The 12,480-nt window shown below is 37.4% G+C and overlaps 1 protein-coding gene across 1 annotated transcript in view; it reads left to right on the forward strand.

Moving 5' to 3' along the window:
* Positions 1-2,547, forward strand: part of Zdhhc2 (zinc finger DHHC-type palmitoyltransferase 2) — a 59,539-nt gene extending 56,992 nt beyond the window's left edge. The window contains exons 12-13 of the mRNA XM_051169607.1: positions 237-309; positions 2,108-2,547. Of these exons, the coding sequence (XP_051025564.1) occupies positions 237-277 (41 nt within the window). The 3' untranslated portion in view covers positions 278-309; positions 2,108-2,547. The remainder of the gene's footprint in view (positions 1-236; positions 310-2,107) is intronic.
* The last annotated feature ends 9,933 nt before the right edge of the window (positions 2,548-12,480 follow it).

Raw genomic sequence — 12,480 nt, forward strand, 5'->3', positions numbered from 1 at the left:
TGTGTGAGAGAGAGAGGGGGGGGGTGGGGGGGACAGAGGGAGAGGGAGACACTGCAATAACGCCTAACGCTGTGTAGTGTGTGAATGTCTATGTATTTCTATAAGTCAAATATGAATATGATAGACAAATCTCTTTTGTTACTATTTCTAGAGGACTGCTTTATAGGTGAATAGAAATGCTTTTGCTACTTGTTCAAAACAGTCCAAAAAAAAAATCTTCTTTTATGTCTTTTAAGGAATGAGCAACCCTGCATTAACTATGGAGAATGAGACTTAATTCTACAATCAAAATAAAATCACTTTTATAAAGTAAGATGTTTGAGCTTTATTGTTACCTTTTAGTTTTAACAGCTTCCTAGTTTCAAAGAGTTAATGGTTTTCATGAACAATATTTATTTTGAATGACTCTGACGATATCTTACTTGACTTGTGGTATTCTGTGAGTCATGCTGGACATGGACATGGGCCTAGCTTGAGTATTAGCCAGCATACATGTTACCCTGTCAAGCTACAGAAATAAACTGATGAAAAGTTACTGTTATAGTAATACATTAAGTGACAAGGATGGGTCCTAAAACAAGCATTGTCTTGCATTTTACAGGATCGTAGAATTAATTTTTTTCTCATTTAAGGTTATTGTTGTCATATCTTTGATAGTCTATTAGCAGACTCTTAACTAGTCTAAGTATTAGATGATTAAACCTTGTCAGCACAAGCCTTTGTCATCCCCTTTTGGTTCACTCATGATAGGACCTCATTATAGGTCATCTTTAATAGCTGTTTTTGATCATTTTCCTTATATTGTAATTAACAAGTAAACTTGTCCTTTCACATAAGTTTCCTTAAAAACCTATTCTGTTTACAAGCTTGTAGTTAGCACAATGGAATGGTATAGAGTGCTTTTGAAATAAACCCCTGTGCACCTACTAAAAAGCCAACCGTATATGCAATAGTCGAATAGATGCAGCATATACCACATAAGGTGTGCATGCCTGCAATCTCAGCACTCAGAAAGCAAAAGCAGGAGGACTGCTACAAGGACACAGCCAGTTTGTTCTGCATAAGGAGCTCCAGGCAGGCCAAGGCTACATAGGAAGATACTATCTTCAAAGCAAGTACACAAAGAAGAAGCACAATGTAACCATGCTGAACATTAAATGTTATAAATGCAACTTTCTATTTTTCAATCTAAACTCCTCAATTTTAAGGGAAATGTGGGATTGCTGTTCAAAATAACATGATTTGTATCATTGTGAATATTGAATTTTAAAATTTACTTTGTTTGGTCTTGATAAAGTGTGTAATTAACTAACTGAAGTTCCAGGGTATCCAACACCCTCATACAGACATGTGCAGGCAAAACACCAATGCACCTATAATAAAAATAAATAGTTATGGAATTGTGTCTGATGTTAATGGAGCTAATTCAGAGTATGAAATGGCATCTTCTATTTGTGTCTTTTTGAACTACATTAGTAAATGTTCCATGGCTTTGGGCTAGATATTGAGAATGGATAGATACCCAGAGCCTTGTGCATTCTAAATAAGCACCATACTATGCCATGCCATGCCATAACCATTACCTTTCAGTTAAGTCCCACACCTAATCTTTGGCCTTTTTATAGATTTCTTTCCCAGTTCATACTTCACATTTAGTTATATTTTTTTCTGAAATGCATTGTGATGCTAAAAACATTAACTTTAGTATGTCCAACCCTTCTTATTGTACAACAAAACAGAAGAGCACTGTGATGTTATGCATATAAGTATCCTTGAACTTCCCTACACTCTTTAGCCAATCCTAATCTCCAACTGGCCTCAGAGGGATGAACAAAGAATTTATCTCCTGGAACTAGATAGTCATGCAGAACCTTGTTTATTGCCCCAGAACTACCGAATCAGAGTCTACATTGACAGTGCATTTAGTAAAAGCCTCCCTTGTGTGTTTACGTTAGATCTGGAGGTGTGCATTCAAGAATGTCTCGACCACGCCTTGCAGCATAGGACATGGTTCTGAACAGAGGATGGGTGATCATGTAACAAATAGAGAAAAAGTTACTTACTTTCTACGTTTAACATAGTTTCATGGTTTTTGTTTGCTTTTAAGGTACCAATGCTGTGGAAGAATGGACAGGCTTCCCACAGGAAGGCACCATTGGCCAATTGTCCCTATATCTATTTGGCTAAATATGCAAATTTCTTCTTCAGTGATGGAAATCAAACCCAGCAGTATGAAGAATTTTGAGTAATCACCAAACTTAGGCTTAAAGCAAGACACAGTATAGTCCAGGATATAGACTGCTGTAACTAATACACATTACTAATAACCTTTAAGTCATTAAAAGGGAAATATTTTCTGCCAAAAACTGAGAATGAGTTCATGGGAAAGTTTTTATTTATATATTTGGGTTGTCCAATTTATCACATAATCCCATTAGTCATTTGATATTCTGTCTCAGAAAATTTAGGGAAATCTTAAGATTTAAAAATTTCTAAGTCACTTTATCATGCTAATCTGTATTTGGGATCAGGTTTTTTTTTTTTTTTTTTTTTTTTTTTTTTTTTTTTTAAGCATCCTTTCTGCTGGGAAACTGGCTTCAGATAAGAGAGCTGTACTGGCTATGAGTTCATTATGAAGGTCAAGTAACCTACAGCCGAAGGTCATCATCCATTTCTGGAAGGCTTTAATCCTAATTCTAGACTTTGTCTCACATTGGAAAATAAGTATGAGCACTGAAGCCAAAGGGTACTGTTGAAAACAACTGGATAAAAACTTCTGTTAAAACTAATACGATGTGCCAGCAAAGAACTTCTATCAGGAGATTTGTGCTAAGTTTTATGAAGATTGCTTGCTTTTTAACTACTTACTCTATTTTGTGGTTACTAAGTTTCTAAGCGTTTTTGATGGATCAATGGATTGCCCCTCTCCTTTACACCTGTGTCATCGCTGTGTCCTTTCATCAAAACTATAACTGTCAATATATATATATATATTTTCCTCAATTGCCTATCAAGATTAAATTATGCAAATCATTTAAAAATCATATACTTTTGGAAGCTTAGTTTACCATGAACTAAATAGTATGTTGTTTTGAAGTGTAGTTTAAGGTAAACTAAAATAATGTGAGTTTTGATGCCAAAAAATTTGGCCTCGGTGAGTATGCTCAGAAGCTCGTGTGCCTTGTATGCACTATTTACAAAAAAAAAAAAAAGTCTCATTAAAAAAAAACAACAACAACAACCTGGGAACTAAGTTTTATAAATTAATCATTAATAAGCTGTGTGGTTCTTTTGGTACTAATTTTAAGAATTTCGGATAGATTAGATTTTTTTCTTTAAAAAAACGTTAACTAAATAATTGATGAAAGCAAGGATTCACTACAAACTAAAAGACTGGGAGACAATCGAATAATGAAAGCTCCTTGCAACTGCTCCTTGCTAAACTGTTGTAGTGTGTTTAGGGAAGAGCGGATGGCAGCCCAGTTCACTGTGTGGTCTACTTAGGTGCAGTTCTGTGAGAGAGGGTGACGGTCACATTCACATGTTCCAAGCTAGAGAGTTTGATCTGACAATCCACTTCGAAAGCCTCAGAGGATGCGGCATGCTTTCCCCTCTGTCATCAAGCATGTTTTTTGTCATTTGTTATTACCAGAAGTGCCAGACTGGAGCCCACAGCTCCTGCAGAAGTACTGGGCAGCAGCATGAGGTGTATAGGAAGATCTATGCAGCAGGTTTTTCTGATAGCACAGTGCTCCTTTTTCTGTTTTCCAGGACTGGAGTCTGTTAGGCATGTCCTTGTATCAAAGTGGAAGCAGGTGGGGATCGGGGAGATCTTAAGTTTTACCCTGCTAGAATACTGTTATTTCTTCTCTCTTTAGGTTGTTATGTACTTATTTTAAATACTTAAGCCTATTCATCTTAGAATCAAATTGGAAAGAAGCTTTAAAAAATAAAATTTTTTTCAGTACATTGTAATGGTTTCTTCTGTTTCCATCACGTTGTTTCATCTTTAAAGTTTATTGGCCATGTTGTTCTGACTAATGGGATGAATGGTTTTGGAATGACTGTGTGTCTCATCAGAAGGGCACTGCCATCTTCCTGTGTGGACAAGCATCGGATAAGCACCTCTGCACCCTTTACAACATCTTAGACCCTTTGCTTTAAAAGATGTGATGGCTTAAATCAGATTTGTACAGATCTACACGTCGACAGTCCTGATTGTGTTTAAACTGATTTCCATTTTACTTGTTTGAAGAGCTCTCTCTGCATAGGCAACAAAATTAAGGAGTTGTGTAGTGGATGTACACATGTTTTTGTTTTGATCCCAAGTGTGAGATATGTAATGGATGTAAACATGTTTTTGTTTTGATCCCAAGTGTGGGATGGGGAACGGACTTGTCAGAGAACAGGTGATGTTTATCTACTAGGAAACAAGCACCTCGTGTGGGGGCTTTGTTTTTGCCAGCTGAAACGCATCTTAGTATAGACTCTGAAGGGATATATATATCCAAAACAGGAGATGGGGGCTTTTTCGGTCTTGATATTGTTTGGTTGTTCATTACTCCACTTCGGGATGCTCCTAGAGAGAACCACTCCAGAGAACACTACAGGAGGTCCAGGTTCCTGCTACTGTTTCAGGTTCCACCAGCAACTTTTGTTGAATTGCTGATCTGCTGAAATCCTGCCAACTATGCCAGAGGAATCACTCCCAGGAACTGAGTCCAAAAAGGTCTACTTTTCCTGTTCTCATTAACCTCTTTTCTCTCCTATCTAGGGTAGGTGGGTTGGAAGGGAGGCATCAGCATTAAAGAACCTCAAATAAAGTAGGTATAGAAAAGATTCAAAGCCTATAGAGTTCCTCATTACTCAAAAGGGTCATACTATTTTGTGACTCACGAAGATCTGTGGCTTACATTACCTTAGGCAGAAGGCATAACAGTGTAAGAAACTTTCTCCTGTAAGAAATGGAGGGAAAGCTGGAGGTAAACAAAACATGTTTGGAAAAGCATAAATTTGCAAGAGTCTTGAAGACACCTCCTCAGCCATTGTAGAAACAGTAAAGGACTGCAGGAGTTGGGCAGGAAGGAAAACTCTGATTGGTTGAACTGCCTGCCAACTGTACAGAGAGCTCAGCTTTCCTGAGTCTTCACCCTTTGGTGAAGGTTGGAATGGGGTTTTTGTTTTGTTTGGGGGATTGTTGTTTGTTTGTTTTCTTTTTTATTCAATGCAGGGACTTCTGAGTAACCTTTTGTAAGTAACCCATCCCCCATATTCCTGTTAGTAACCCAAATAATTACTCACTATTTATTATTACTAGTAACTGATAACATGTAACTAACTCTTACAATTAATATTAGTTAATTGTAACTAATATCACCTATTATATGCAGCCATTGAATATCTCCCAATAATTTTGAAAATTATTAAGAGTTTGCAACTGATCTGTACAGATCTGTACCTTTTGTGGTTGAATTTTTTTTTTACTTATTTTATTACCGAAATATCTAATAGAATCTCCTCTCTGTATATTTTTCAGGAGCAATCTGTAACACTCACTATGGCAGAATTTTGTGTGTTTCCTTTAACATTTTCTATGCATAAGAATCAACCAACAAAATATCTACATAATGACAGATAATGGGTTGAAAAATTGCCTACACATTGTTTTTAGTGGCTGTTGTATAAAATATTGGCATAAAGTTAGACTATTTAACATTCCCTGTGGAGGAACATTCCAATGATATCTTTTTATTGGCCCACCATTATTATAAGTAGGTACTGAGAAAGCAAACTTTTCCCTGTCTTGCTCATGCAAGAGGATTGTGAAAAAGCAATCTTTTAATTCAATTATTATTATAGACCATGACTTAAGTAAAGCAGGTAAAGGAATTAAAGGCTGTTATATACCCATTGGTTGAGTTACTCATCCACCACTCTTAAATCTGTTAGCACCTGCCATTTTACTTATTTCTTTTAAAAACACAGGGGAATTCCATGGACTAGCTGACTCTTCTATATGTTGAGCCTCCAGCTGCTCTTGTACCAGCTGCTCAAATGCCTGTAGGTGCTAATTTTTTAAACTATATATTCAAGAGTTTCTTCTATCCCTATCTCCCTTCCACCAACCCCCTCCCAACTTTAGGAGAGAAAGAAGGTTAGTGGGGATAGGGGAATGGAGTTCTCTTTAGCTACTTTTAGCTGGTTAGGGCCATTGGGTTCTTTGGGGCAATGCCAATCTCTGTCGTTAGGATTCCAGCAGTCCAGTCTTCTTCCTTCTCTATCTTCTCTAAGCATCTCTCTCTCTCTCTCTCTCTCTCTCTCTCTCTCTCTCTCTCTCTCTCTCTCTTTCTTTCTCTCTCTCTCTCCCCTTCTCCGTCTCCCTCTCCCCTCTGATCTCTTAGAGTGTTTTTCCTACCATCTTGTCGAGGCATCATCCTTTCTCTCTCTGGGTTCTGGTATTCATATTCTCTTTCAGTCCTAAGAATTAAACTATCTCCAGCTGTCAAATGCCATGCCCCTCTCAGAGCCACAGGAGCCTGTTTCTAGCTTGCAAAGATCATGCTCCACTCCACTCTGAGCTTCTCTCTCTCTCTCTCTCTCTCTCTCTCTCTCTCTCTCTCTCTCTCTCCCTCTCCTCTCTCTCTCTCTCTCTCTCTCTCTCTCTCTCTCTCTCTCTCCTCTCTCCCTCCCTCCCTCCCTCCCTCCCTCTCTCTCTCTTCCTTCCCCTCTCTTCTCTCTTTCTTTCTCTGTCAGCATGAGTCTCAAGTTTGTCCAGTCTTTGGTTAGCCATACCCTCAATTACATTACCTCATACACAGAAAAAAACCTGTGGGTTGAAGGTTTTGTAGCTGGGTTAATGTTTCCATTCCTCCATTGGAAGTTTTGCCTGGTTACAAGAAATGGCCAGTTCAGGCTCCATATCCTTCATTACTAGGAGTCTCAGTTAGAGACACCCTCATAGATTCCTGGGAGTTTCCATTGTTCTAGCTTTCTAGATCATTCCAGAGATACCTCCCTCCACTGATTATTTCTCTCTCCCTCCATCCTCCGTAGACTTGATCCCTCCTTTTCCCCTCCACAGCAATATTGTTGAAGATGTTTAATCAGTTGTAGGAGTTCTCTGGTAGAATATTTGGGGTCATTTATGTATACTATCATAACATCTGTGAATATTGATACTTTGATTTCTTCCTTTCCATTTTGTATGCAAAGGGATCAAAGGGGGATCCCTTTGATCTCCTTTAGTTGTCTCATTGCTCTAAAATTTCAAGTACTATATTGAATAGATATGGAGAGAGTGGGCAGCCATGTCTTGTCTCTGGTTTAAGTGGAATTGCTTTAAGTTGCTTTCCATTTAATTTGATGTTGACTATTGGCTTACTGTATATTGCCTTTACTATGTTTAGGTGTGATCATTGTATTCAGGATCTGTCCAAGACTTTTATCATGAAGGAGTGTTGGATTTTCTTTAAGGTTTTTTTCAGCATGTAATGAGATGATCCTGTGTGTGTGTGTGTGTGTGTGTGTGTGTGTGTGTGTGTGTTTTCTTTCACTTTATTTATATGGTAGATTATATTGATGGATTTTATATGTTGAATCATCTTTGCATCACTGGGATGACATGTATTTGGTCATAGTGGATGATGTTTTTGGGGGGTCTTGGATTTGGTTTTAGAGTATTTTTTTGAGTATTTTTTGCATCAATGTTCATACAGAAAATTGGTCAAGAAATTCTCTTCGTTGAGTATGTGTGAAGTTTAGAAATCAGGGTGACTGCGGCCTCATAGAATGATTTTGGCAATATAAGGAGTATTGATATTAGCTCTTCTTTGAAAGTCTGGTAGAATTCGGCACTAAAACTATGTGGCCCTGTTTTTTGTTTGTTTGTTTGTTTGTTGCAAGACTTTTAATGACTGCATCAATTTCCTTGGGAGTTATAGGTAGTTCATCTGATCTTGATTTAACTTTTGTAAGAGGTGTCTATCAAGAAAATCATGCATTTCTTTTAGGATTTCCAATTTTATTGTGTACAGGTTTTTGAAGTAAGACCTAATGATTCTTTGGATTTCCTTGATGTCTATTGTTATGTCTACCTTTTTATTTCTGATTTTGTTAATTTGGATATTTTCTATCTGTTTTTTAGTTAGCTTGACTAAGGGTTTGTCTATTTTGTTTTCTAAAAGAAAAAAAAACAACACAACAAAGACATATGCTCAACCATGTTCATAGCAGCCTTATTGATAATAGCCAGAATCTGGAAACAACCTAGATGTCCCTGAGTTGAAGAATGGAAAAGAAACTGTGGTACATTTATTCTATGGAATACTACTCAGCTATTAAAAACAAGGAAATCCTGAAATTTTCAGGCAAATGGATGGAACTAGAAATGATCATAATGAGTGAGTTAACCCAGACCCAGAAAGATATACATGGTATATACTCACTTATAATTGGTCACTAGCCCAACAAGGATGTCTCCTGAAAGTCTTCACTTATTAGCTGATTGGGATAGATGCTAGGACTTCTTACTGGGACTACAGGTGAGAGAGGTACGGTAGAATGGGGAAATAGAAGGATCCAGCGGGTCCTAGAAACCTACAAGACCATCAAGGCTGGCAGATCTGGATCCAGGGGGTCTGCTCAAACTACTATACCAACCGAGGACAATGCATGCAATAAACCTAGAACCCCTATTCAGATCTAGCCAATGGACAGCACATTCTCCACAGTTGTGTGGAGACCAGAAACTGACTTGGACATGAACTCTAGTGCTCCCTATTTGACCACTTCCTCTTGGTGGGGAGGCCTAGTGGCACTCAGGATGGGTAAAGCAGGCTACCAGGATGAGACCTGAGAGGCTGTGATCACATGGTAGTAGAGGAGGTCCGCTCTGTCATAGACCTAAGGGAGGGGAATAGGGTGAAAGAGGGAGGGAGGGAGGAGGAATAGGAAGATATAATTGAGGAGATAACAATTGAGTTATAATCTGAATAAATTCCTTAAATTAAAAAAAAAAAAAAACTCTTGCTTTTGTTGATTCTTTATATTCTTCTCTTTGTTTCTAATGTATTGATATCAGCACTGAGTTTGATTATTTTCTGCCATCTACTCTTCTTGGTTGTATTTGCTTATTTTTATTGAGAGCTTTCAGGTGTGTTGTTATTACTAGTATGTAATCTTTCAAATTTCTTGATGAAGGCACTTAGAGGTATAAAATCCTCGTAGTAGTGTTTTCATTGTGTTCCATAAGTTTAGGTATGTTGTGCATTCATTTTCATTAAATTCTAGAAAGTCTTTCTTTCTTATTTCTTTCTTTATTCAGTGATTACTGGGTAGAATGTTGTTACGTTTCCATCAGTTTTTAGGCTTTCTGTTGTTTCTGTTGTTTTTGAAGTCCAGCTATAATCTAAAAGAGAATGATAAAATACAGGGGGTTATTTCAATTTTCATCTATCTGTTGCAACTTGCTTTGTGGCCAAGTATATGGTTGTGCTGGAGAATATCCATGAGGTGTTGAGAAGGTATGTTTTTTTGTGTTTGGGTGAAATGTTCTGTAGTTATCTATTAGGTCCATGTGATTCATAGTGTCTGTTAGTTTCATTATTTCTCTGGTTGATTTCTGTCTTGATAACCTGTTCATTGGTGAGAGTGGAGTGTTGAACTCCCCCACTATTAATTGTGGGTATTGATATGTGACTTAAGCTTTAGTAATGTTTCTTTTATAAATGTGGGTGCCCTTGCATATGGGGGCATAGATCCTTAGAATTGAGATGTTATCTTGGTGGGCTTTTCATTTATGAGTATATCTTTTACTTAATTATGATTGAAAATCTATTTTATTAAATATTAGAATGGCTATTCCAGCCTGCTTCTTGGGTGCATTTGCTTGGAAAATCTTTTTCCAGGGCTTTCCTCTAAGGTAATGTCTTTCTTGTATGCAATAGAATGATGGATCTTGTTTTTACATCCATTCTGTTAGCCTATGTCTTTTTATTGGGGAATTGATTCCATTGATGTTGAGAGATATTAGTGACCAATGATTGTTACTTTGTTATTTTGATGTTAGTGGTGGTAGTCGTGTGTGTGTGTGTGTGTGTGTGTGTGTGTGTGTGTGTGTGTGTGTGCTTCCTTTCTTTTGGTTTTGCTAGTGTGGAATTATTTCCTGTTTTCTTGGGTTTAGTTAATCTCCTTGAGTTGTAGTTTTCCTTCTAGTATCTTCTGTAGGGCTGGATTCGTGGATATTGCTTAAATTTGGTTGTCATGAAATATCTTGTTTCTCCATCTACAGTGATGGAAATTTTATAGTAGTCTTGGCTGGCATTGTGGTCTCTTACAGACTGCAGGATATCTGTCCAGGCTCTTCTGGTTTTTAACATCAGTTGAGAAGTTGGGTGTAATTCTAATAGGTCTCCCTTTACATGTTACTGGGCCATTATCCCTTGTGGTTTATTATACGCTGCAGGATTTTTGTTGTTGTTCAATCTACTTAAGTGTTTTGATATTTTCTTGTACATTTATCATCATCTCTTTGCATTAAGGACATTTTCTTCTATGATCTTGTTGAAGATATTTTCTTGGCCTTTGAGCTGAGAATCTTTTTTTTCCTTTTTTAAAAAATTAATGTATTCTTGTTACATCTCAATGGTTATCCCATCCCTTGTATCCTCCCATTTTCCTCTTATTCCCCTCCCCTATGACTGTTCTTACTCTCCTGTCCTTTCTAGAGGTTACAGTGGGTGCAAACCTCATAATCCTCCCATCATCTCCCAGTTCCTAGGTGTTGCTGAAGTTCCTGGGGAGACATAACCATTTTACCCATCCTCCTAGGGTTCCAAGGACAAAGGCATGATTCTGCTCACCTTCACCCTGAACAAACAGATTTGAGTTTCCTTACATAGCATAGGTGCGGGCTAGGTACAGTGTATGGATACTCCTCCCTGCCAAGTTTTAAGTAAGTAGAAAGCCTTTATCAAGAAGGGAGGGCTTCCCCTTCCTGCATACATTGAAGTTCCAGGCCTATATTCTCTAGCCTTTCCTAAGCATGTGCAATTAAGGAAGATCTATGTATAATGGTATAGAAGAGCTGGATGCTCAAGTGAGGGTATTGTGACCCTCCCCACCCTTCCTTCATGGGGTGTAGTCAGTCATAAAGCCCACTTGTGAAGATCTTTTTGCAAGGGGGTGCAGCTGAACTCCCTAAGATAGTGAATACCTAACTCAGAGAATAGTTACAACAGTAGGATTACAGATGTGAGCTTTCATACCCAGAAATTCCTAATTATTCACTTCAGGTACTTATAAATGGCAAAAACAAAACAACCCCCACCCCCAAAATAAAAACACCTCACAGTTGATGTACTCAGGATGCTTTGATTTATGCAGACCCCAGATTGGAGAACTGGCCTATGGACCAGCTCTCCTTCCTGGAACTATCAACATCAATAAAAAACCAGAATGATCGTTTGAAAAAAATAAAAACAAAATAAAAATTACCTACAGCTAGAGAAGCATGACTACCAAGTCCTGTTACCCAAAGTAAATAGCTCAAGCATTAAACATTCTAAATAAGTGTTTCAAAAACAAAAATCACCAGTCACCAATATATAAGAAATCATTTCTGAAGCCTTTATTTACAAAAGCTTTAAAAACAAATAATACCCTCTGTTTTGCAAATAATGTTTAGTTTAAAAAGGACCGCCCAGTTACAGCATTTTAGTATCATGAATATAGAATGTACAAGGGAAACGAACTGTCGCTGACACTTGGAGACTTGCTAATATTATTGGTTGAAGTGTAGATAACACACATTACAAGTTGTAGTCCATCACTTCAGGGTAGTTAATGATCACCAAAATCTTCCAACACATGCTCTGGTCTGGTCACATATTCTGCATGGCTAAATATTTCACAGTCTCTTGTCAATATATATAAAATAGATTGCAAAGATATACACAAAAAAATAAACAAGCATTACACTCCTCGGGTAATTTTATTAGATGTGTGTGTGTGTATTTATATATATATATATATATACTTTGCATTTTGTTGTTTTGCACCAAATCTCTCCATTATTTATTTTTGTAGCATCTATGAAATCACATTTTTTTGTTTTTTTAATTTGATATAAAATGTACCTAAAGATTTATTATCTTTGGACTTTAGTGAAATTGATTTGTATAGTCAACAAATCAAGAACATCATAAATATACCTATAAAATAAAACAATAAGGGTAAAAGTGAGCTGATTAAGGGAAGCGTTGCTGTCACAAAACTGTAGTTCTAACATCTTGAACGCCAGCTTTCTGGCAGATAGTAAATATCCAATCACAAGGGCTTCTTCCTGAAGGGTGTAAAGCTGGTTTGATATTCTTCAGTCACAGAGCAGCCTATGCATGCCAATTAGAAACCAACAGACACGAGATGTGCTTGGAAGGTTAGACACTACACACAGAAACAATAGCCAGTAGTTCCTTTTCTTTC

This window comes from Acomys russatus, chromosome 27 (assembly GCF_903995435.1).
Source record: "Acomys russatus chromosome 27, mAcoRus1.1, whole genome shotgun sequence".
Lineage (NCBI taxonomy): Eukaryota > Metazoa > Chordata > Mammalia > Rodentia > Muridae > Acomys > Acomys russatus.